General features: G+C 41.9%; 1 protein-coding gene across 1 annotated transcript in view; it reads right to left on the reverse strand.

Moving 5' to 3' along the window:
• LOC133116921 (deoxynucleoside triphosphate triphosphohydrolase SAMHD1-like) overlaps positions 1 to 21,466 on the reverse strand; it is a 39,889-nt gene extending 18,423 nt beyond the window's left edge. Inside the window, 3 exon segments of the mRNA XM_061226933.1 lie at positions 18,473 to 18,588; positions 18,946 to 19,106; positions 21,458 to 21,466. Coding sequence (XP_061082917.1) covers positions 18,473 to 18,588; positions 18,946 to 19,106; positions 21,458 to 21,466 — 286 coding nt within the window.
• Between the last annotated feature and the right edge of the window lie 3,365 nt (positions 21,467 to 24,831).

Raw genomic sequence — 24,831 nt, forward strand, 5'->3', positions numbered from 1 at the left:
AGTGTTGGCAATGGAAATTCATGAGGGACAAAGAGTGCCAAAAACATGACCAACAGATCATATCTGTGACTTTGTCATAGGATATTTTTTGTTTTGTGATTTATTTCCTGAGAAATGTGAAGTGATGCCTGTTTTTGAAATCATCATCATCATCATCATAATCATCATCATCATCAATTCTATCACAAAATTAGAATTCCCTCACTGGCTGATATTCAGGCATACCTGTCTCCTGCAGTGCAAATCAATGAAATGCACATCACATTGTGCCAAGATTTGGGTTGCAAAGGAAATTTGACGTTTCCTGTCATTTAGCTGACACTTTTATGCGAGGAGACTTACAGCTGATTATGGTAAATGGTAAAAGGTTAGCATTTATATAGCGCCTTTATCCAAAGCGCTGTACAATTGATGCTTCTCATTCACCCATTCATACACACACACTCACACTCACACACCGACGGAAATTGGCTGCCATGCAAGGCGCCGACCAGCTCGTCAGGAGCATTTGGGGGTTAGGTGTCTTGCTCAGGGACACTTCGACACAGCCCGGGTGGGGGATTGAACCGGCAACCCTCCGACTGCCAGACGACTGCTCTTACTGCCTGAGCCATGTCGCCCTCAATGTGATTAGACTAAGCAGGGGGCTAAACTAAGTTTGGGGCCTTGCTCACAGGCCCAACAGCTGCACTGATCTTGTTGTGGTTACACTGGGGCTTGAACCACCAACCTTCCACCGACATTTGGAGATAAGATGAGAATAGGCAAGCCGTCAACCAGCAAGACAATGCCTGGAAGCATTTGCTTTCAGTCGGGGTTACACAAGATGCTTTACTTCAAAAGGTTGTGTGTGTTTGAAACTTGTGGCTGCTATTATAAAGGCAACCAACCAGCTTGCTGAAATACTATTATTTCCCTTTAAATAAAACATAAAGACGCACAGACTGACAATAGAAAGGGGTGTACCCTGTGTGGTATTAATAGTTGAATTAATTGCCATTGATTTGGAGTCAATTGGTTATGTGACCTTTAAGCTATTGAAATATTAATATAATACTTGAAATATCTGTAAAAACTCAAACATGAACTCCTGGGGGGATCCTCTTGATCCTAAATACATTGTCTGAACACTCTCAGTCCTGTGGTTAAAAGGCGATTATTTTATTATTTTACTTGATGACTATTTTTCAGACAACAAAGCACTGTTCAGATGGCCTAAAAATGACAATTCGTTGCGAACATAGAAATATTGTTTAAGAATAAATTATGTGCCAAATGGGTAACTGAAATGTTATGCCTTAATGTTGTACGGTCCCACATCATAACGCAGTTGTTCTGGAATGTGTTACCATTGTCATTTTGAAGCTATTGACAAAATATAGTGTTGAATTAAAAGTGCGATGAAAAAAGTGTTGCGCCGCGTTCTCTGGGCTCCATTGATTAAGAAACAGTTATTTTGAGCACTGTGCACAGTGTTTTGTTGAAGACCTTAATAGCTTAAGTCCGAAAATCGAATATTGAACTTTACCTTACTTAAACGGCATCAGGCACATACGCTTAAACATTAGCGTTCAACCATTCCAACTAACACGACTGTTTAGATACAAAAAGTGGCAAAATAGCCTACACGTGCACAGAAACAGATTGAAAACGTACTGTCAATGTGTAAATGTGATAGCCAGCGTCCAGTTATAGCAGTGAAGTAAGTTCCACACCTTATAAGTTCGTATGTATATGCAAAACTAGTGCACACACAGACCGCCAATTGGAACTGGAGCGGGAGGGAGGGTCCAGGTGGTGAAGTATGGAAAGAGAAATGTGTCCCTTAACCTTGTGAACATTTCAGGAACATACTCTGTGCTGTTATAAATGGTAAATGATTACCAATAATTATGAAACCTTAATACACCAAGGGTACAATACTTTAGTTTTTGTTAAGAAATCTGGGAAAGCTGAACTGCTAAAATAATATCAAGGTTTAGTAATGGTGAAAGAGACAACTGAATATAACCAAACAGCAGTCAGGCATTCAATGAAAGTGAAAAAACATAAAAATACAGGCAACAGTCTAATCTAAATCAGTGTAATTGTATTTATTTCCCAGCTGCAGTTACAAGTACATCAGAGTCAAAACAGACTGAGACACATATGAAAGTGTGATAATGATACATTTTCTTTGTAATCTTCCCTTTAGTTTATGAACAGCCATCTCCCATCTCAACACCACCACCTGCTATGTAGAAGAGTTTTACTTTTGCAGTCAAGGCACTATTCCCCAAAAAACACAAATAAATGTAAATAAGATGCCCCCTCAGATGACCACCTTCATCTTCATCATCATCTCAGCTCTCCATCAGCTTCAGGCCAGGCACATCTACATTCTAAACGAGTGACAAAATGTCAGTGAGGGATGGAATTATTCTACTGCATTAAACTAAATGACTGTTATATGATTCACATCCCTCATACTAGCATTTTTCCAGGACAGCCTTGTCAAGCGTCTCCCAATACAATTTCTGTTGCCCAACTAAGGCTGCTTTCAAAATGCATTGATCTTCAAAGAGTTTACAAAGATGCATTCATGGATTTGGACACAGATACTACAAGTCAAACAACAGGCAAGGCTCCCATTCAATAAATCACCAATGTGAGTGTTGTGTCACGGAAACAGGCTATTCATCAGAGTGATGTCATATCTTCAAGGGAATTAAGAAGCTACTCTGTCATTGGTCGTGATGTACAGCTGACCAATCTGAAACTAGCACTAGTTAAAAAACTAAAAACACTTCATTCCCCCAAAAGTAATACATAAGATAATTATATTTATTAGGTGGCACGGATGGTGCAGTGGGTAGCACTGCCACCTCACAGCAAGGAGGTCCTGGGTTTGAATCCCCGTCGGCCTCTCTGTGCGGAGTTCTCCCCGTGTCTGCGTGGGTTTCCTCCGGGTACTCCAGTTTCCTCCCACAGTCCAAAGACATGCAGGTTAGGCTGATTGGAGAGTCTAAATTGCCCGTGGGTATGAGTGTGTGAGTGAATGGTGTGTGTGCCCTGTGATGGACTGGCGACCTGTCCAGGGTGTATTCCTGCCTTTCGCCCAATGTATGCTTGGATAGGTTCCAGCCCCCCTGCGACCCTGTTCAGGATATGCGGGTTAAGATAATGGATGGATGGATGGAATTATGTTTATTATGTTGTTTTCAAATGATAATCTGTGGATAAGGCACCATATTGGTGGGGAAAAGGGCTGTGCTAGAGGATGGATGTTTAACCTTTGCTCAAGCGGGGACGTTTACGCCACTCCTCAAAGTAGATCTTGGCTGCCTGAAAGTTTATGTCATCAGTCTTCTTGCAGTAGACCCGGACCAGTTGTTCAGCAAACGTCTTCGGAAGGAGCTGGGACACCTGTGGGCAAGACGGTCCACTGCCAGGCATCAGGAAATGCACAAATGATGGACGGACATGATTCAAGGAAAATAGGATTCATCCTGTACTTCCTGTCTATCCAAAAATTTTCCAGAATTATACAGAAGCCCAAATAACCTCCTACCTCGTCTTCGTTGATGATTCTGGCATTTGTGGGGTCATTCTTGGTGTAAAAATACACGTTATTGATCAGGTTATGGTTTTTCATCCCATAATCCATGTTAATAATCTGCAGGAGTAAACAGGGAACAAAAGAGCACACGCAGAAAGCATGCCAAAGTTACTAAAAATAGTGTTATTAGCATGAAACGGAGACAATTATGCTAAGGCGTGTGTATTAGTGTTCTGCAGTGGCTTGGTAGCATTTTCTCCTGGATTAGTTAAATCATTTGTTTGTTGTTTCTAATTCAGTGTAGTTGTCATTATAGTGTTCTGCTGTGTATTTGTTTGTTTGTTAGCGAATACAAGTGGTGTTTATTAAATTACAGCGAAACTGGGTTAGGTGTTTGTTTCTCTCAGGTGAGCTAGGCTATTGAGTTAGGCTATTGTTTTTACTGGCTGGCAGGCCACAGCTTTTGTTGTAGGAGGAGCCAATAGTTTAGGGTATAATTACTGGCACACCTGAACTCACTTCAGTGTGCATTAGTGTTCTGCAGTGGCTTGGTAGCATTTTCTGTATTCAGCGTCAGTGTTATTTAAGCAGTTGTGTAGCGCAACAGCGGCAGCTGTGTGCGGCAGCCTCGGCTACTTGCCTCGGCGTACGAAGTCGCAGGTGTACAAAGTCGAGGGTGTCTATCGAGGCTGTCTGAGAGCCTGATGAGTGTTTTTGTTTTCGCTGCCTTCCCTCATTTCACTACGTAGTATTCCTCTTGTCCTCCCTAGTTCCCTCCATGTGTTTCCTTCCCATTCCTGTCCTCTCTCCTCTCCCCAGGTCCCAGTCAGGTAGGAGGTTCGCCTCCCGCCAACATGGCCAGAATATCTCAAACCTCATCTTCCCTCCCGCTGGTATTGATCTCTGTGTGGCTGGTGGCCTCTGGAACTGCCAGAAAGCAGACTTCATATCTGCCTATGCCTCCCACCTCAACCTTGACTTTCTTGCTTTAACTGAAATATGGCTCTCACCTGAGAACACGGCCACCCCGGCTGCCCTTTCCTCTGCCTTATCTTTTTCCCACACACCCAGAACCTCTGGCAGAGGAGGTGGCACAGGTCTCCTAATCTCATCCTCATGGAGATCTAGTGTCTTCTCCTCTTCCTTCGCCTTCTCCTCTTTTGAATTTCATGCGGTTTCTGTTACTTTGCCGTGCAAACTGTTTATTATTGTTGTTTATCGCCCCCCGGGTCCTCTGGGGAGCTTCTTGGATGAGATGGACATCCTCCTTAGCTCCTCACCAGTAAATGACACCCCCCTGATCCTCCTGGGTGACTTCAACCTCAACTCAGAGTCCACCCAGTCTACCTTTCTCTCCCTCCTTTCTTCTTTTGACCTTACCCTCGCTCTTTCCCCTCCCACCCACAAAGCAGGCAACCTTCTTGACCTCATCTTCACAAGGGGCTGCACAACAACCAACCTCTCTGTAACACCATTCCATATATCTGACCACTCCTTCATCTATTTTTCTCTTCCACTCTCCTCTAACATCCATCCATCTCTCCCACCATCCACTATCACCTGTTGGCGGAACCTACGCCACCTGTCTACCTCCATCCTCTCATCTACAATCCTCTCCTCACTACCATCTGCAGAGTCTTTCTCTGGACTGTCTCCCAATGACGCTGCTACAACCCTCATGTCCTCCCTCTCATCTTCCTTTGACTCTCTGTATCCCCTCACCACCAAACTCTCTCAGGCCTCCCCCCCAGTCCTTGGCTTTCTGATGCTCTACGAGCTGTCCAAACCAAACTGCGGGTAGCGGACAGAAAATGGAAAAGGTCCTGTCTCCCCAGTGATATAGCTTCTGTCCATGCCCTCCTATCATCTTTCCATTCCTCTGTCTCTCTAGCTAAATCTTCCTTCTTTCATTCAAAAATTAACGCGGCCGCCTCTAATCCCCGCAAACTGTTTTCAACCTTCTCCTCTCTTCTGGCCCCCCCTCACCCCACCTCCCTCATCACTCACACCTGATGACTTTGTCTTCTTCTTGGAAAAGAAGTTGATGCCATTCGCAATTCCTTCTCCCCACCCTCTCCCCCTGCTGACCCTCATACCTTCCCCAACTCCCTAGCCTCCTTTTCTCCCCTCTCAGACTCCGACACTTTGAAACTCCTTACATCCCACCGCCCGACCACCTGTCCTCTTGACCCCATCCCTTCTCCCCTTCTACAATCTATCTCTAATGACATTCTCCCTTTTCTCTCCTCTCTAATCAACACCTCCCTCTGTTCCGGCACCATGCCCTCTTCCCTGAAGAGGGCCAGAGTCAGAGACACACAAAACCTACTCGACCCCTCTGCTCTGAACAACTACCAGCTTGTCTCTCTTCTTCCCTTTCTTGCTAAAACTCGGGAAAGGGCGGTCTGCTCCCAACTGTCCACTTATCTTCTTCACAACAATCTCCACAATCCCAACCAGTCCGGCTTCAAGAGTGGCCACTCCACTGAGACCACCCTGCTCGCGGTCACCGAGGCACTCCACTCTGCTAAAGCAAAATCCCTCTCCTCTGTCCTCATTTTCCTCGACCTGTCGGCCGCCTTCGATACAGTCAACCATGAGATTCTGCTCTCATCGATATCTGGGATGGTTGTCACAGGATCTGTACTTGCTTGGTTTTCCTCCTACCTCTCTGGTCGCTCCTACCAGGCAACTTGGAGGGGCTCAGTCTCTGACCCTCACCCCCTACAAACTGGAGTCCCACAGGGCTCAGTTCATGGTCCTCTCTTCTTCTCCCTATACACTCTGTCTTCCTATGGCTTTTCTTATCACTCTTACGCCGATGAAACCCAACTCTTTATTTTCTTCCCCCCCGATACCCAGGTCACCGCACAGATCTCTGCCTGCTTGGCTGATATCTCTGCGTGGATGACTTCCCACCACCTGAAGCTTAACCTTGCCAAAACTGAGCTTCTCTACATCCCTGCTAAGTCCTCTCCGACAATCGACCTCTCACGGACTGTTGAGGACTTTTTATTTACCTCCTCCCGTATGGCAAATAATCTTGGGGTGACTCTTGATAACTGCCTCACCCTGGCTCCACAAGTATCCTCCACTGCCAGAACCTGCAGATTCTTCCTCTACAATATACGCCGTATCCGTCATCTCCTGACGGAGAAAGCCACCCAGCTCCTAGTCCAGGCGCTCGTCATTTCCCGCCTGGATTACTGCAACTCGCTCCTAGCCGGTCTCCCAGCTTGTGTCATCAAGCCCCTCCAGCTGGTTCAAAATGCTGCAGCCTGCCTGATGACCAGTCAGCCCAGGTCGGCTCATGTCACCCCGCTCCGCATTGGCCTCCACTGGCTTCCTATTGCCGCATGCATCTGATTCAAGGCCCTAGTGTTGGCATTTCAGGCTGCTAAGGGGACTGCCCCACCTTTCGTACAATCCTTAATCACTCCCTACTCCCCAGCTAGACCACTAGTCCCCAAGTCCCCAGCTGCCAGCTCTGGTTGCCTTATGGTTCCCTCTCTACGAGCACCTGGCGTTCGAGCTGCACGTTCACGCCTGTTTTCCATTCTGGTTCCTCAGTGGTGGAATGACTTGCCTACCACTGTCAGGACCGCAGAATCCCTCCCCCTATTTCGACGCAGACAAAAAAACACCTTTTCAAACTGTACCTTAGTCCTCCCTCCTTTCTGATATCCCTATCCCTCTTGTCTAAACCCCCCCCCCCCCCCAAAAAAATAAAATAAAATAAAAAAATTGCACTTCAATGATGACTATATGTTTAGAACAACTTCTAAACTTCATGTGTATTTTACGAGTTATGGATGTGATGCTTTAACTTGTGGAAGAACCTATGCACTTGTAAATTGCTTTGGAATAAAAGTGTCTGCCAAATGAGAAAAAGAATAAAAAAAATAAAAACAGGGCTGGGTTTGGATTACAGCCCAGTTTTGCAATGTGGTGTGGCTGTGAGTATCTGAACCTTGAAAAGAGTATGCCATGAAATCAATTCTCAATGTAAACATTGTTTCTCACCTTGCCATATGACCAAGTATGCTCAAAGCCAACTCTAATCCAACAGAGATGAAATGTGTGCTTCACAATGCTTGATAAATATATTGTGATAAATTTAGCATAGCATCTTAGCATCTTGACTGGTAACCACAGTCAAGGCTGACAAACATGAACATTTCGAAACATGGTTAAACGCAGGCCAAGCAGAAATGTAAAAGTAAATGGTTTCCAGGTATTCGCATTGTTAAATACAATAGTGCCATGATGTTGTTACTTTTATAAGGCAGGGGATGGCGGTTTTGTTTCATGAACATTTGTAGGTTGTATACAGTGGTCATTACGTGTGTATGGCATCAGGAATAGTTGTTTATTCCAATTTCACACAATAAGTTAATGTCACTGATATGACAAAGTATTTGGAAATGGAATTCTTATAATAATTATAACTGACCTGCATGGTGTACATAAGGTTTCAATCAGAGAACAGTTGCAAAGAGGCATTATTGTAGACATTTGACTCACAGTGACTTCGAAATCTTCAGCCTGAAGTGTTACACTTCTTCTGCTGTCAGGCAAGGCTTGAGCAATGCTGGCTGCTATCGCGGCGCGCACATCCTGAAGAAAAATGGACCACCCGAGTCAGAGTGATGAAAGACCTACTACAGAACAGTGACACAAAGTAGACAGAGGTATAAAGTGTAGGGACTACATTCTCACAGGAAAATTCCGCGACGTCCACCACGAATGACGTCTAACTTGGTTCAGCCAATCCCGTAATGGCGGGAGCAATAAACGGTCCTGTATAAGAGCAAGACACGTTCTTGGGACCTCTCTTCTGTCTCTTCTGCTTCTTCTCTTCGACGCACCCTTTTTGGCCATTCGCTTCAGCTCATCTGCTCCGAGACTCGGACAGAGGCTGAATGCTGCACAGCGCACTACCAGGCCTATGGACCCACCCAGTTACCTTGCGGTAACTTCGTGGCCTATAGCGAGTTTAAACTGGTGCACACGGAACGCTACATCAGTTTACCCCTGCAAAGCTCACCAAAGAACAACTGAAGCGAACATCCTTCCAGCAACCGAGTGGACCAGACGACAACGCACGGCTAAGACGCCCCAGCCTGCGCACCTCTCCAGTACATTCACATTACCATCGCCGCTTCTACAAGGACAGCACGTCTTTTGGATGTGTATGGACTCAGTAAGAACTCTAGCTTACCCAAGCTAGCTACTCCCACTTTTACCTTTCCTTTGTTCAAGCGACACGTGCGCTTGCTCGAGCCCACACACACGCACACACACACCCTAACTTCCCCTACTAGTTCCCGTTAGTTTATCTGTTCTGTGTTTGTACGTTGTTTAATAAATATATTTTATTAAACCCCGGTGTCCGTTTTGGAATCACAAAGACATGAGAGCCGAGTTAAAGCAGTCTTTCGAAGAACTTCCAACCTTCAGGTTATCGGTGTGTTCAATCATTAATATTGGTTATTTTAATTATTAATTGAAATACTAAATTTGTGGTTGGATATTTCTGATAACAGTAATTTTATGACTGATTACTTTTTGCAGTTATACTGCTACATAACATTAACTGGCGCCCCGGTTTCGTAGAGAGTAAAATCCCTACGTTATTTGGCGGCCTGTGCGAGGACCCCTACATATTTTGGAGCCCGTGCATGGACCCCTACAAAAGGCACTGATTGTGTTAGAAATGCTGGACTCATATGCTCTGTCAAGGCTCCCTGTCATTCCCACCATCTCCTTCTTTCACTCTCTCCCCCATTTTACAGCGTCTACAGACTGGTTCATCTAGTCTCACCGATGTGTCTGCCACAGGATTCTTGGGTCGGATCTTGCCCAAAAACTTGTAGATCTTGCGACAATTGATGTTTCGCAGGATGGCATTGGCCTCAGCCAGCTCTGGAGACGAGGAATACAGGATCTGCTGGAAGATGTGGTCTGAACAGGGAATGGGGGGGGGGGGGGGGGGGGTTCTTCTTATTATTATTATTATTATTATTATTATCATCAGTTGTAGGTTAATTCTTAAGCCTAAACGTTCTCAAAAGCTACACAATTTTCCAAAAACTTGGGCTGCATATAGGTGATGCAGATAGCACCTGCTCTTTAGTAAATTTGATACCATTGTGTTTTAACGGGCACTTAATTTGCTGCTCTTCCGTTAAATCTCGGCAATATGAGAGCCTTCCATCCCTATATAACAGGTAAGTAAAGTGCCTAACCGGTGTCAGCCTTCACAAAAGCCTCTGTTATCCTGTAGACAAGAGAAGCCATCACTGCTTACATTCATATCATTATGGCGAGGCAATATTGGACATGGTTCCCCAGTATGAGCTGGGGTCTTTTTGGAAGTGTGAAGGTACTCACATTGTTGCGATGATGTTTCCCACTTTGTGCCGGCAGGCCCGGCGATGAAGGCTATACCGTGTGTAGAACATGTCGTACAAATTTTCCATTTCCTGGAACCAACAGAAATTGGCAAGGTGCTCACAAAACCATACGATTAACATACGCATCATAATGGCAAATCAAAAGTCCTAATAATATCAAAATAATAAATAATATCAGCAAAAGGGAAGTTTGGTGCAAGTATAATCCATGTGCAATGCATGAGACTTGTTTGAATCTAAAATACAAAGATACTTAAACTAGGTCTTCAGCTTGTAATGGGAATGGCAAGTATCTGTCCCAGTGAAAGCCATTTGCCTCGACCCCCCTGATCAAATCCTATCAAAAATCAAGGGCCTGGTTTGTGCTTTTATTTAGTGTAGTTTTTATATACTGGAGAATGTAGTCAGACTTCCATGTACATAATGCATGTAGATTTTGTTGTGGTGTCTATAGCCAGACCCACATAGTGCGTATAGCCTTTGTCAGGTATGACTTTTAAGACTCTGCAATTTTGGTTTCTCTTGTAAAACTTTTATTTATATTTAATTTGGAATTTAATGTGATTAAGTAAGTAACCTGCCTGGTAAAATACATTGTTGGTTACTCCCTAGTTGGTCTAGGGAGGCTGCAAATTTACGCTTAATGTATCATGGCATATTGCACCCGTAGGCCTCTGACAGTAAATCAATCGCCTCCGCTAGTCAGTTCATTCATGTCAAGAACAGTCATAGCTAATGTTGGTCTTCTTGGGTCCCTGAGCTGCCATCGCCTACACCCAAAAGCAGTTATTCCTGCGACCTCTGTAATGACTGGAGATATCTAGCCAGCTTGTGAGACATGCTGTAGCGTGGGAAGCTAAGCGGAGAGCCAGGGGCGACCAAAGGTAGAACCTTTTTTAACCAACACGCGAACGTGTCAGTCACTAAATCCCAGGGAGAACCGAAATAGGGATACCCAGCTAGGAACAGGACTTCTCCCGGAACAATGGGAGGAAAGGAAATTAAACAAACCAAACTTAGAAATCGCAAACAGAGAAGTAGCTCAAAAACGGCTAGAGAACGTAAAACAACCCTTAAATAACTAGGGCGACCCAATAACTTTGGTACCGTGCCAAATAGCTGGGCACTGAGTGAAAACCAAAAGAAAATACAACCTAGCGAGAAAAGCTAGGCACGAAAATAAAAACCTCGAGGCGCAGCTCGGGACAAAAATGCAAACCAAAATACAACACCGGGGACAACGTCCCTCTACCATCGACTCACACGAGTCCAAAAGAAAAACAAAACCCTTGAGGAAGGCGCCTGCACACACAACACTTCCAGCTGTACGCCTTCCTTACCTTTTAGATATTTCTCCTTTTTAGCAGTGAGAGAATTATCCACCAGCACCGTACCTGACTCATATAGGTTTAGAGTCTACCGGGCGCTTTACCGGCTTTGTGCCAAGGGCGAACGGTTGAACACAAAAGCACTGAAAACTAGTCGATGCTGGTCTTAAATACTCTCCCGGGAGGTAATTCCCCTGGAGAAAACGAGGAACAGGTGGAAACAATATCCTCGGCCATCTAGTGGCACCAGTGAGAATTACCTCCCACCATGACACATGCACATAACGGCCGATGTGACATGTGGCGGGACCAACAGAGGACTGTTCAGGGAGTCTGTTACGGTACAGGATTCCTTTAGCGATCAAGTCTAAATTATAAATAAGAAATCTACCAAAGCTAGATAACTAATCTAAATGATTATTAAAATGGAGTTAGATAATAAATACGAAGGTAGATTTATTGGCCCTATTGTGGAGATGCCCGGACCAGTAGAAAGTGGTACTACTCTCTTTGTAACTTGGTTTATTTATTGGCTGATGTAGTCATTAACCATTAACATTTAACCCTACTAACCTCATTCAGATCAGAAGGACAAGCACACAGATACCTTCACCCTCGCTAAATTCTGTCGTTGGGTTCGTGTGAGGCTTACACATTTATTCCAGATATAATAGATCCCATTTCACGATGTGGTGTGTGGGGTCCTGGTCTCGGCACGGTGGCACCAGTACCTTGTCTCTAGGGCAGATGTGCTTCAATCCGTCCACCTCACACACACGTGAAAACTTCAGGAAGCGTCGGTGGTCAAAGCTATTTTGCATGCCCAGGTAGTAGGAGTCTCTAATGACAAAAAGAGAAGTTTGTAAAGATTATGGAAATTGGATATTGGTTAAAAGAATTTAATCAAATTAATCATTAACTGGCAAACAGACCCAACTGTCATGACATGCACGCTGCTTGTTCTGAGTAATTGACACATTCCTTGAAAGGGGCGTGTTCAAAATAATAGTGTGGATTTTAATAAAAACAGATGTCATTAATTGTCCTTTATTAAGGAAGAAGGGAAGCAAATGTTTCGCACATTGTCATTGTAAGGCGGAAATGATTAACATCTGGCATTGTCACTCAGGGCGCTGGTCAGCTTGCTGGGTTCCTCTGGTATTGTGGTAATATGTGGCTGTAAAGTAATTTAACCCAGGAGCATGCACCATTAACCCCCACCAACTCTGCACCCATACGGGCAGGAGCCTGTGGGGGAAGACTCAGGCCTCCAGCCGTAAAACTTGTTACGACAGGGGAAACATGCTTTACGGCACGGGAAGGTTTCAGAGGGCACGGTCTGTTGGGCCCATTATTCCCTTCGACCCCCTTCCTTACTCCCTCCCTCTCACATCTCCCTCATTCCTCAGTTTCCCTGGAAGTATGCATAAAGCATTGGATGTTTCATGACAAAGTCAGATAATATTCATGTTTGGTATTATTCTGATTGTTTCAGTGCGACTGGTGCAATGGTTTTATTTCTGCAACAGCAAACCCTGGACATCATAACCAACCAGGAACCAGGGAGAAACTGTGTGGAGCTCTGCCCCAGTGAAAGCCATGTGCCTCAACCCCCCGGCGTTTCTTGGGGAGGGGTGGCTCCAAATTCCAGATGGGTGACATCAAAGGCCAGATTTTGGATTTAAGGACAGTAAACTAAGCAATCTGGGAGGATGCAATCAGTCTCTCCCGTGCACACTGTGCACGTAATTTCTATGTACAGGGTGTCTGTAGCCAGACTCCCGTATGTAGCTTTTATTACCAGGTATGACTTTTAAGACTCCGTAATTTGGTTTCCTTCTAATGTTTTTATATTGTATTTGGAACTAGTGTGTAATTACGTATGTAATCTGCCTGGTAAAATAAATTGTTAAAACTTGATCTGTGTGGTTTCCCTTACTGACACTCAATGTTATGGTTTACCCCCTCAAACTGGTCTAGGGAGGATGAATATTTACGCTTAATGTATCACGGCGTATAGCACCCGTAGACCTATGATGGTAAATCCTTCGCCTCCGCGTGGTAGTTCATTCATGTCGAGCACAGCCGTAGCTAGGTTGGTCTGCTTGGGTCCCTAGGCTGGAATCAGCAAGAAGCTGCCCGTAAAGCACCATTGTTGAAAAAACCGCATGTGCAGAATCGGTAAAAATTTGCCAAGGAACACATCGATTGGCCCAAAGGGAAATGGCGTAACATTCTGTTGACTGATGAGAGTAAAATTGTTATTTTCTGGTCTAGTGGTCATCGACAGTACTTCAGAAATGGGTGTTTCAACAAGACAACAACCCCAAACACATGAGTAAGTGAGCAACATCTTGGTTCCAGACAAAAAGGATTGAGATAATGGAGTGGCCAGCTCAATCCCCCAACCTCAACCCCATTGAAAACTTGTGGGGTGACATTAAAAATGCAGTTTCTGAAGCAAAACCCAAAAATTCAGGAACTGTGGAATGTAGTTTGTTCATCCTGGGCTGAAATACCCGTTTCTAGGTGCCAGAAGTTGGTTGACTCGATGTAACGCAGATGCACAGCAGTTATCAAAAACAATGGTTATGCACCTAAATATTGGTTCAGTCATTTAAAGTGAAGTTAAATCTTGAAAGATTTCTTCAGTTTATACAGTAAGTGGTTGAGTTTGAAGAGAAAAATGTTGACAGATTAATATTCCTTTTCTTTGCTTCCTGTAAAAGAATAATGCAGACTTGCCAAAATTTGTTAATGCTTTGATTTGGAATTGAATGTGTAATGTTTCCACTACATTTGAAATATTGGACGAAAAGCTATTTAAAAATATCTGCACTTTATTCACTTGTTTAATGAACTGCTATTTATTTGGACACAACTGTATATATATATATATATATATATATATATATATATATATATATATATATATATATATATATATATATATATTTTAAGTGAGGACTGTAAACAGGCGGTTCTAAAGTGGTCATCAACTGATTAATCTGGGATGGATAGAATGATAGTTTATAATTGAATATTACTGTCAGAGAAATAACCAAAAAAGTACTAGTTCCATATGAATTAAAAATAATCGAAATTGGGGATGAACAATAACTGTAGGGTAGGGGCAGGGTGGAGGGCCAGTAGCGACTGAGGTACGACCCTTGAAGGCGAACTCACAATAAAGAAAGTGAGATACAACAATAAGACCTTCTCCCGGGACACAGGGAGGAACAGAAACTAACCCGTAGGCGGTAATGGAAAGAACAGAAATTAAGCCCCAAGAAACGGCTGAAGAAAATAAAAACAACCCTCAGAAAACAGGGCGAATACACAAACCAGATATAGTGCTGGGAAGTAAGCACTGAGAAATAATAGTGAATTCCCCAAATAAAAGTACAACCTAGCAAAAACCGCTAGGCACAAAACAAAAACCCATGAGGCGCAGCTCAGGAAGAAAAACACAAACTAAAATACAATACCGGGGACAACGTCCCTCTACCACCGGCTCACACGAGCCCAAAACAAAAAGGAAGAAATGAAAACCTTTCAGGAAGGCGTCGGTGAACAAACACCACAACCGAGCGCCTTCCTTACCTAATTTTTTGGTAGTCTCAGAGATTTTTGTAAATAACCAACACCGTACCTGACTCTACCAGAACAGAGTCTACCTGGTGTGTTACCGGCTTTGTGCACGTGCAAACGTTGAACACAAAAGCACTGAAGGGAGTCAGCACTGGCTTTAAATACTCTTGGGGAAGGCAATTCCCCAGGAGTTAATGAGGAACAGGTGGAACTAATGATCCTCAGCCCTCTGGTGGACCCACCGGGTACTACCTCCCACCATGACAACATCATCGTTGAATAGTTATGAACTGATAATAGCTTAATACTCATTTAGTTTTAAGCTATATTTTTGGTAAAACACAGCAAGTACTTTTTGTGTTATTTCTCAGAGACCCACCAAGTATAAACTATGTAGAGTGAGCTCTGTAAGTATTTAGACAGTGGCACAATTGATTTTCTTTTGGCTCTGCAGCACATTGGATTTAAAATGAAACAATTAATAAAATGAGATTAAAATACAGACTGTCACCTTCAATTTGAAGGTACTGTATGTACATCATCAGGTGATCCATATAGGAATTGCATCCTTTTTTATACATAGTCCCCCCATTTTAGGAAACCAAAAGTAATTGGACAGTTGGCTTCTCATCTGTTCTGATGTGATAGGTGTATTCAATCGCTTTATTAGTGCAGGTATAAGAAAGATTTCAGTATCAAGTCTTGATTATAGGCTTTGGATTGCCTTTGGATTCTGTCATTGGAATTTGTCAACATGAGGACCAGAGTTGTCAGTGACAGTTGACAGTCAAAGAAGCAATGATGAGGCTGAGAAATAGGAAAAGTCCATCAGAGATATATTAGGCTTACCAAAATAAACTACTTGGAACATAATTACTGGTGAGCTCAGTAAAAGGAGCTGCCAAAGAAGAAAGAGGTCTACAGTTGATGACCAAATAAAGAAAAACCACAAACACCTGTCCAGCAGATCAGAAACACTCTTTATCAGGCAGGTGTGGATGTGACTACTGTCTGCAGAAGATATCACAAACAGAAATACAGAGGCCACACTGCAAGATGCAAACCATTAGTAAGCAGGAAAAACAGGATGGCCAGATTACAGCTTCCTAATAAGAACCTAAAGGAGACCGCAGAGTTCTGGAAAAAGGTATTTTGGAAAGATGAGATCAAGATTGACTTGTAACAGTGTGATAGCAAAAAGGGAGTAGGCCAAAAGTGGCCACCATCTGCCCACGATCCAAAGCAAACCCCTTCATCTGTGAAACGGTGGCGGTGTTACCATTTAGGCATGCATGGCTGCCACGCGTGCTGGCTCATTAACTCTGGTCCTCATTCGGGTGTAGTTTTGTGATGAACATTCCATCGAACGTGTGGGAAAAAGGGCCATGTCCTGACCACAGCAAGAGGGATGAAAGAGGGGATAAGAACTGTCACTCACACACAATAAAAATATATACGATAACAATTGGGGAAAAGTAAAACCCAAAGAATAATAAAATATATTACAATAGGGAAGATGACCCTCCTTATAGCAGACTTTTAAAAATAGCAACAAAATCAACCAATAACGTGACTACATTATCCTCCAACTTCAATAAGGAAAGAGATGCAAATCAACAGACAGTGTAGGCTAATTAGTGTTCCGTTTCAACCTGACAGAAGATGCATGTTATGGCTCAGACACGGACACAGATTTGAGGATGTCTGGACAGATGACCGCACCCAGCACCAACACGGCTGTTTCGACTGGACAGGATTCTGAATGCGTCAGGATTCTTCTGACAATATTGATGAACTCACATATTGTATGTGGTTTACAGTTGCTTTTTGTGAGGATGCTGTGATTTCTTCAAAACTAGTAAAGATTTATCCCAACAATAAGCCTTAGGTTAATAAGTCACTGGAGGGTTTATTGGCCAAAGAGCATTCCAATTATGAGGCTGCCGAAAGAGAAACCATGAATGTATAAGGAAAAAATTGAGGGTAGGCTTGGTTCAAATTTGAGATTGGCTTGGAATGGAATGAAAACTATGGTTGGGCTGCAGGAGATGAAAATTGAGAATGTGGTGAACAGTAAGCTTGAGGTCCTTCCAACTTGGCGTGGATTCAGGGTACCCAAGCTCAAGAGAGAAGAGAACCATTAATCTGCCAAACAAGCACAAATAATCATACTTTTTATTTATTTAAACCTGATAATGCACCCTACATATTATATAAACTTAATATTAACTTTGAGAACTGGTGCATATTCAGTTTATTAACTCTATGGCTATAGCTCTACACTCACCGAGCACTTTATACGGTATTTATTAGACTTATTTTTTAGACTTCTACTGCTGTGGCCTATTCACTTAGTGCTGTGTGTTCAGAGATGCTCTTCTGCACACCACTGTTGTGTGTTGTGTGGTTATTTGCATTACTGTCACCTTCCTGTCAGCTTTGACCAGTCTGGCCATTCTCCTCTCATTAACAAGGCATTTATGTCTGCAGAACTGCTGCTCACTGGATTATTATTTTTTTGCACCATCCTTTGCAAACTCTAGAGACTAGTGTGTGTGAAAATCCAAGGAGATCAGCAGTTTTTGAGATACTCAAACCACCCTGTCTGCCACCAACAATTCCACGGTCAAAGTCATTTAGATCACATTTTTTATCATTCTGATGGTTGATGTGAACATTACCTGAAGCTCCTGATCCATATCTACATGATTATATGTATTGCACTGCTGCCGCACAATTGGCTGATCAGATAATCGCATGAGTATGTAGGTGTAATAAAGTAACAATGTTCCTAATAAAGTGCTTGGTGAGTGTATGTATTGCTGACTACCTTAGACCTGTCATTTTAGGTGTTCTTTTAACTTGTGTGTTCTGTGTTCTTTTAAACCTTTCTGCAAATTGCCCTTCGAGGAACAATAACAGAATTGCAGTGCATTCCCTGTACTGGTTAGGGCAACTGACTTGCATTATATTTACTTATGGCTAAAGCCAATACCTGTCAGGTTCTGTGTTTTTCAATTGTCAGTTTTTGTCTAAGTTCCCTCTGTATTTACCATAGTCTGTTTCCTGGTTGTTCCATTCATTCATTCATTTCATCTGTGTTTTATTTCGTGTCTCCGCCTTCCCAGTCCTTATATGTATTTCCTTTCTGTCTCCTGTCATTCCACTCACCTGTTCCTCGTTATCATGCTTGTTATGTCCATGTATTGAACTCCCTTTGTTTCTGTCTTTCGTTGCCAGATTGTTATGTGTCCTGACATACTTATTTCTGATTGATCGCCATTACGACCTGTTTTGTCTTGGACCTCCAGCTCTAGATTTATCCTTTTATTACTTTGACTTCGTATTGGATTATCCCTGATCTATCGGTCTGCTGGTGTACCGACCCATTGCATGGACTCTCCTTTACAAACTGCCTGTTCTCTGTTGCTACCTTTTGCTGGCTATCGACCTTTGCCTGTTTACTCTGCTGCAAAGAAAATTAAGACTTGAAAGCTTACTCCTGTGTTTTCGCTACTGGGTTACTGTTCTGGTCCCTGACAATACCAACTGTTTAGGGTAAGAGGAAGATGTATTGAGGGAGGGGCTGTGAAACATACCAAGGTCATGGCACAGTCCTGCTATCTGGACACACAGTACGTCGTTCTCAGTAATATTCAGCTCAGGCTGGCGCTGTTTCAGGGCCTTCATCAGTTTGCCTGCCAGGTAGCACACCCTGCCAGAAAGACCACATTCTTTTACATTGTTTACAGTACATTATTTGGGAAGTGGATACCCAGAGGCAAATTGGATCAAATAATTTGATAACTTGATAACTAGCAGACACTGCTACTCTGTGCTATACGCTCTTGACCCACACTCAAAAATATACTTACTGTGACACTATTAAGAGCTACCAAATCATACCCTGCTTTTATTTTTCAATGCATAATTGTTATGTTTTATACTTCATTCACGACTTTCTTAAAAATGCTATTAATTGAACATTTCCAAAATTGGTTACGTTAATAAAAACCTTTGCCATGCAAGACCCAAATGGCACTTGAGACCTTTTAAAGGGAACATGACGTACCCAATAGAGTGTTCAAAGCGGGTGTGGCAGGCTCCTGGATAAACAAAGTCTGTGGCTCCCAGCTGCTTGAGGTGGCGCAGACGCTGGAACTGAGGTGTGTCAATAATGCTCACCAGCAAAGGGTGCAATTCAATACAGCCGTGGATAGGGTCATTGAACACCTATAAGGATGTGAGGAATCAAAGCAAAGGAAAATGCTGAAGACCAATCCATATTGAGTTCAACTTGAGTTTGCTTTATTGGCATGAAATACAGTGCAAAAGCCTAGATTAAAAAAAAAAGTCTTATTAATTTTACTGTTTTCTACATTAGTTTGTCAGTAGAAAATACAAATTTGAGACAAACATTAATTATCCAAAAGATTAAATGTTCTGAGGTTGCTCAAAACAACCGACCAGCCAATTTTCTGATAAGACAGTTTACCTAAAAGATTTGATGTGGGTTTTAAAGGTTAATGGTCATCAAAATAAATATTGATTTAGTTTAATTGTTTACTACTCTTTATAATACATTCAATATTTAGAAACTTTTAATTTCATTATTCTGAAAGCATCTTCGCTTTACATGCTTCTTTTTACAAGTGCATAAGACTTTTGCACAACATTGTACATACAGCAAATAGAGAAAGGGTAACACACAAGTAGTGCTGTAGAAGGTCATGAATACAGTAGTGTGCAGTGATGATTATACACTTAACATAATGAAGATAAATCATAAACCAAGTACTATTCAAGTATTTATTTCATGTAATATTGGGTCATGTGGATGAAAATAAGTAAACAGATAACAATATATTGTGAAAATAAAAAATAGTCTCTTTTGGAGAAAAAAGTCAATACCTAGTGTGGCCAAAACCCTTTGCTTTGCATTTAATCATTCACATATTTTTTATATTTCTTCACTTGTTAAACCATTCCATATGAAATGTTTTACACCAAATGAAACACCAAAGCTCAGAGCAATGCCAGGAAGAGACTTACAGTGCATCTAGAAAGTATTCACAGCGCTTCACTTTTCCCACATTTTGTTATGTTACAGCCTTATTCCAAAATGGAATAAATTCATTTTTTCCCTCAAAATTCTACACACAACACCCCGTAATGACAACATGAAAGAAGATTTTTTGAAATTTTTGCAAATTTATAAAAAAAAACAACAACTAAGAAATCACATGTACATAAGTATTCAATTTCTCCCCCATTCTGACATTTGGTCTGAAAAACAGCTGAACCTCTTGACCACATCAACATGCTTTTATGCATTTAGCTGGTGTACAGGTCTACCTAATAAAGTGCTCACTGAGTACATACAAACACACACACTGTACAGACAGTGAGGCATACACATACACACACACACACACACACACACACAAACGTACTGTGCAGACAGTGAGGCATACACACACACACACACACACACACTGTGCAGAGAGTGGGAGACACTGCTGCCCCACTACCACAGTGTTGGCAATGGATATTCATGAGGTACAAAGGGTGCCAAAAACATGACCAACAGATCATATCTGTGACTTTGTAGTAGGATATTTTTGTTTTGTGATTTATTTCCTGAGAAATGTGAAGTGATGCCTGTTTTTGAAATCATCATCATCATCATCATCATCATCATCATCATAATCAATTCTATCACAAAAATAGAATTCCCTCACTGGCTGATATTCTGCAGTATGCCAGGCATACCTGTCTCCTGCAGTGCAGATCAATAAAATGCACATCACATTGTGCCAAGATCTGGGTTGCAAAGGAAATTTGACTTTTGCCGTCATTTAGCTGACACTTTTATGCAAAGCGGCTTACAGCTGATTAGACTAAGCATTCATAGGCCCAACAGATGCACTGATCTTGTTGTGGCTATACTGGGGCTTGAACCAACAACCATCCACCGACATTTGGAGATAAGATGAAAATAGGCAAGCCGTCAACCAGCAAGACAATGCCTGGAAGCATTTGCTTTCAGTTGGGGTTACACAAGATGCTTTACTTCAAAAGGTTGTGTGTGTTTGAAACTTCTGGCTGCTATTATAAAGGCCACCAACCAGCTTGCTGAAATACTATTTTTTCCCTTTAAATAAAACATAAAGACGCACAGACTGACAATATAAAGGGGTGTACCCTGTGTGGCATTAATAGTTGAATTAATTGGCATTGGTTTGGAGTCAATTGGTTATGTGACCCTTAAGCTATTGAAATATTACTATAATACTTTTAATATCTGTAAAAACTCAAACATGAACTCCTGGGGGGATCCTCTTGATCCTAAATACATTGTCTGAACACTCTCAGCCCTGTGGTTAAAAAGCGATTATTTTATTATTTTACTTGATAACATTTCAGACAACAAAGCACTTTTCAGATGGCCTAAAAATTACAATTCGTTGCAAACATATAAATATTGTTTAAGAATAAATAATGTGCCTAATGGGTAGCTGAAATATTATGCCTTAATGTTGTTCGGTCCCACATCATAACGCGGTTGTTCTGGAATGTGTTACCATTGTCATTTTGAAGTTATTGACGAAATATATTGTTGAATTAAAATTGCGATGAAAAAAGCGTTGCGCCGCGTCCTCTGGGCTCCATTGATTAACGAACAGTTATTTTGAGCACTGTGCACAGTGTTTTGTTGAAGAGCTTAATAGCTCAAGTCCGAAAATCGAATATTAAACTTTACCGCACTTAAACGGCATCAGGCACATACGCTTAAACATTAGCGTTCAACCATTCCAACTAACACGACTGTTTAGATACAAAAAAATAGCCTACACATGCACAGAAACACATTGAAAACGTACTGTCAATGTGTAAATGTGATATCCAGCGCCCAGTTATAGCAGTGAAGTAAGTTCCACACCTTATAAGTTCGTATGTATATACAAAACTAGTGCACACACAGACCGTCAGTAGGAACTGGAGCGGGAGGGAGGGTCCAGGTGGTGAAGTATGGAAAGAGAAATGTGTTCCTTAACCTTGTGAACATTTCAGGAAAATACTCTGTGCTGTTATAAATAGTAAATGATTACCAATAACCTTAATACACCAAGGGTACAATACTTTGGTTTTTGTTAAGAAATCTGGGAAAGCTGAACTGCTAAAATAATATCAAGGTTTAGTAATGGTGAAAGAGACAACTGAGTATAACCAAACAGTTCAATGAAAGTGAAAAAACATAAAAATACAAAAATACAAAAAAGGCAACAGTCTAATCTAAATCAGTGTAATTTTATTTATTTCCCAGCTGCAGTTACATGTACATCAGAGTCAAAACATATGTGAAAGTGTGATAATGATGCCTCCCAACAAAGTTCTTATTCTCATGGTTTTCAAAATAAAAATCTCAAGGAGCTCTGCTTTCAAGCATGGAAAATCAAGTGCTGACCATAGCTTATTGTGGATCTCAACCAAGATGGACGTCAGTATGCAGTACATGAGAACCACATGAGAACAATGAATAAGACCTCAAAGCAAGGAGGACAAGAATAAAAAAAAATATATATATAAATAAAGTAAAAACACACCAAAAACACCACATTACGGTCACTCCAAATGCACAAAATGTTAACCAGATTTTAGCTGAAATGAATTAAGTTATTCTTATCTCAAGATGCCCACATATAATGTCCTTAGGGATTGCTTACTATCCTATTAGCTGAATTTAACGTTTAAAGCTATATGAAGAAAATAACCTTCACCTTTTTAGGAGCCTAGACTCTGACAAAAAAGCTTGCTAAAATTGTGAGAGTGAGTTCAATGTTTAAAAAAGAAGTATATTGCTGTTTTTGTGAATTACAATGATTTAAAAACAAAACAAAATTACACACAAATGAGCTACAGCTCATTACATAATCAGTGAACGGGAACCGCATTTTGCTAAATAGGCTGATATTAAACCGCGCAGTTAAAACACGTGTTTAGTGCTTTGAATATTATCACTGCGTGTGGTGATAACCATTTATCGTAAAGGCGTACATTCTGCATGTATCTTTGCAATGAGCTTCACTATTGCCGGGATAGAATGGCAACGTCGTGTGGGAGGCTCCACTCCATTTTTTATTTCTCCCAGAATTGTAATTATTTGTATGGCTGGGTGTTTGTCATGGAAGTCACAGGTGATTTTCTATTTTTTTGGCGGTCCCTTTAATTCCCAGTTTCTTCTCCGCGATTGTTTTCGAGGATAACTAATCAAAACAAACGCACGTTCTTTCTGTGATGGACATTGATTTATTTTTACTTCAGTTACTGTCACTACAGTTGAGCACGTTATTCCAGTCGCTTCCAATTGCTTTGCATGTGATATTGCTTAATTTAATAAATTATTTGGTAAATATTTTCTGTGACAAACACCCAGCCTTAATTATTGCTTGGCTGACATCATTAAATGATATTTACTATTAATAATCTGTTTGATGATTTCTCGCTCTGGGGGTTGAAATAGTGGTCTTGCTGCAAAGATTATTTCAGTATATCTTCACAGCCTAGATCTGTGTTTCTGTCTTGTGTCTCAGTTTACGTTTGCTCTTTAGAGGTGGAGAAATTTCAGGTACAATTGGTTAACTTTTGTAAATTCAACGGAATACAGAATCAGCCACACTTATAATACCTCCTCCCTTTATTTGCGGGATCCATCACTGACATAAGCATAAGCTCAGCTTGGAGTGAGTCACCTAGATCACATGCGTACTGCGGTTCTAGTCCCGTGCGGCAGTTTGATACATACGCCACATGTTTCCTGGGCAGAATGCGTCATATGTCGCTGAATACATTTTCTTTATAATCTTCCCTTTAGTTTATGAACAGCCATCTCCCATCTGAACACCACCACCTGCTATATAGAAGAGTTTTACTTTTGCAGTCAAGGCACTATTCCCCAAAAAACACAAATATATATGTAAATAAGATGCCCCCTCAGACGACCACCTTCATCTTCATCATCATCTCAGCACTCCATCAGCTTCAGGCCAGGCACATCTACATTCTAAACGAGTGACAAAATGTCAGTGAGGGATGCAATTATTCTACTGCATTAAACTAAATGACTGTTATATGATTCACATCCCTCATACTAGCATTTTTCCAGGACAGCCTTGTCAAGCATCTCCCAATACAATTTCTGTTGCCCAACTAAGGCTGCTTCAAAAATGCATTAATCTTCAAAGAGTTTACAAAGATGCATTCATGGATTTGAACACAGATACTACAAGTCAAACAACAGGCAAGGCTCCCATTCAATAAATCACCAATGTGAGTGCTGTGTCACGCAAACAGGCTATTCATCAGAGTGATGTCATATCTTCAAGGGAATTAAGAAGCTACTCTGTCATTGGTCGTGATGTACAGCCGACCAATCTGAAACTAGCACTAGTTAAAAAACTAAAAACACTTCATTCCCCCAAAAGTAATACATAAGATAATTATATTTATTAGGCGGCACGGATGGTGCAGTGGGTAGCACTGCCACCTCACAGCAAGGAGGTCCTGGGTTCGAATCCCCGTCAGCCTCTCTGTGCGGAGTTTGCATGTTCTCCCTGTGTCTGCGTGGGTTTCCTCCGGGTACTCAGGTTTCCTCCCACAGTCCAAAGACATGCAGGTTAGGCTGATTGGAGAGTCTAAATTGCCAGTGGGTATAAGTGTGTGAGTGAATGGTGTGTGTGCCCTGTGATGGACTGGCGACCTGTCCAGGGTGTATTCCTGCCTTTCGCCCAATGTATGCTTGGATAGGCTCCAGCCCCCCTGCGACCCTGTTCAGGATATGCGGGTTAAGATAATGGATGGATGGATGGAATTATGTTTATTATGTTGTTTTCAAATGATAATCTGTGGATAAGGCACCATATTGGTGGGGAAAAGGGCGGTGCTAGAGGATGGATGT

The sequence above is a fragment of the Conger conger genome, chromosome 17 (genome assembly GCF_963514075.1).
Source record: "Conger conger chromosome 17, fConCon1.1, whole genome shotgun sequence".
Classification (NCBI taxonomy): Eukaryota; Metazoa; Chordata; class Actinopteri; order Anguilliformes; family Congridae; genus Conger; species Conger conger.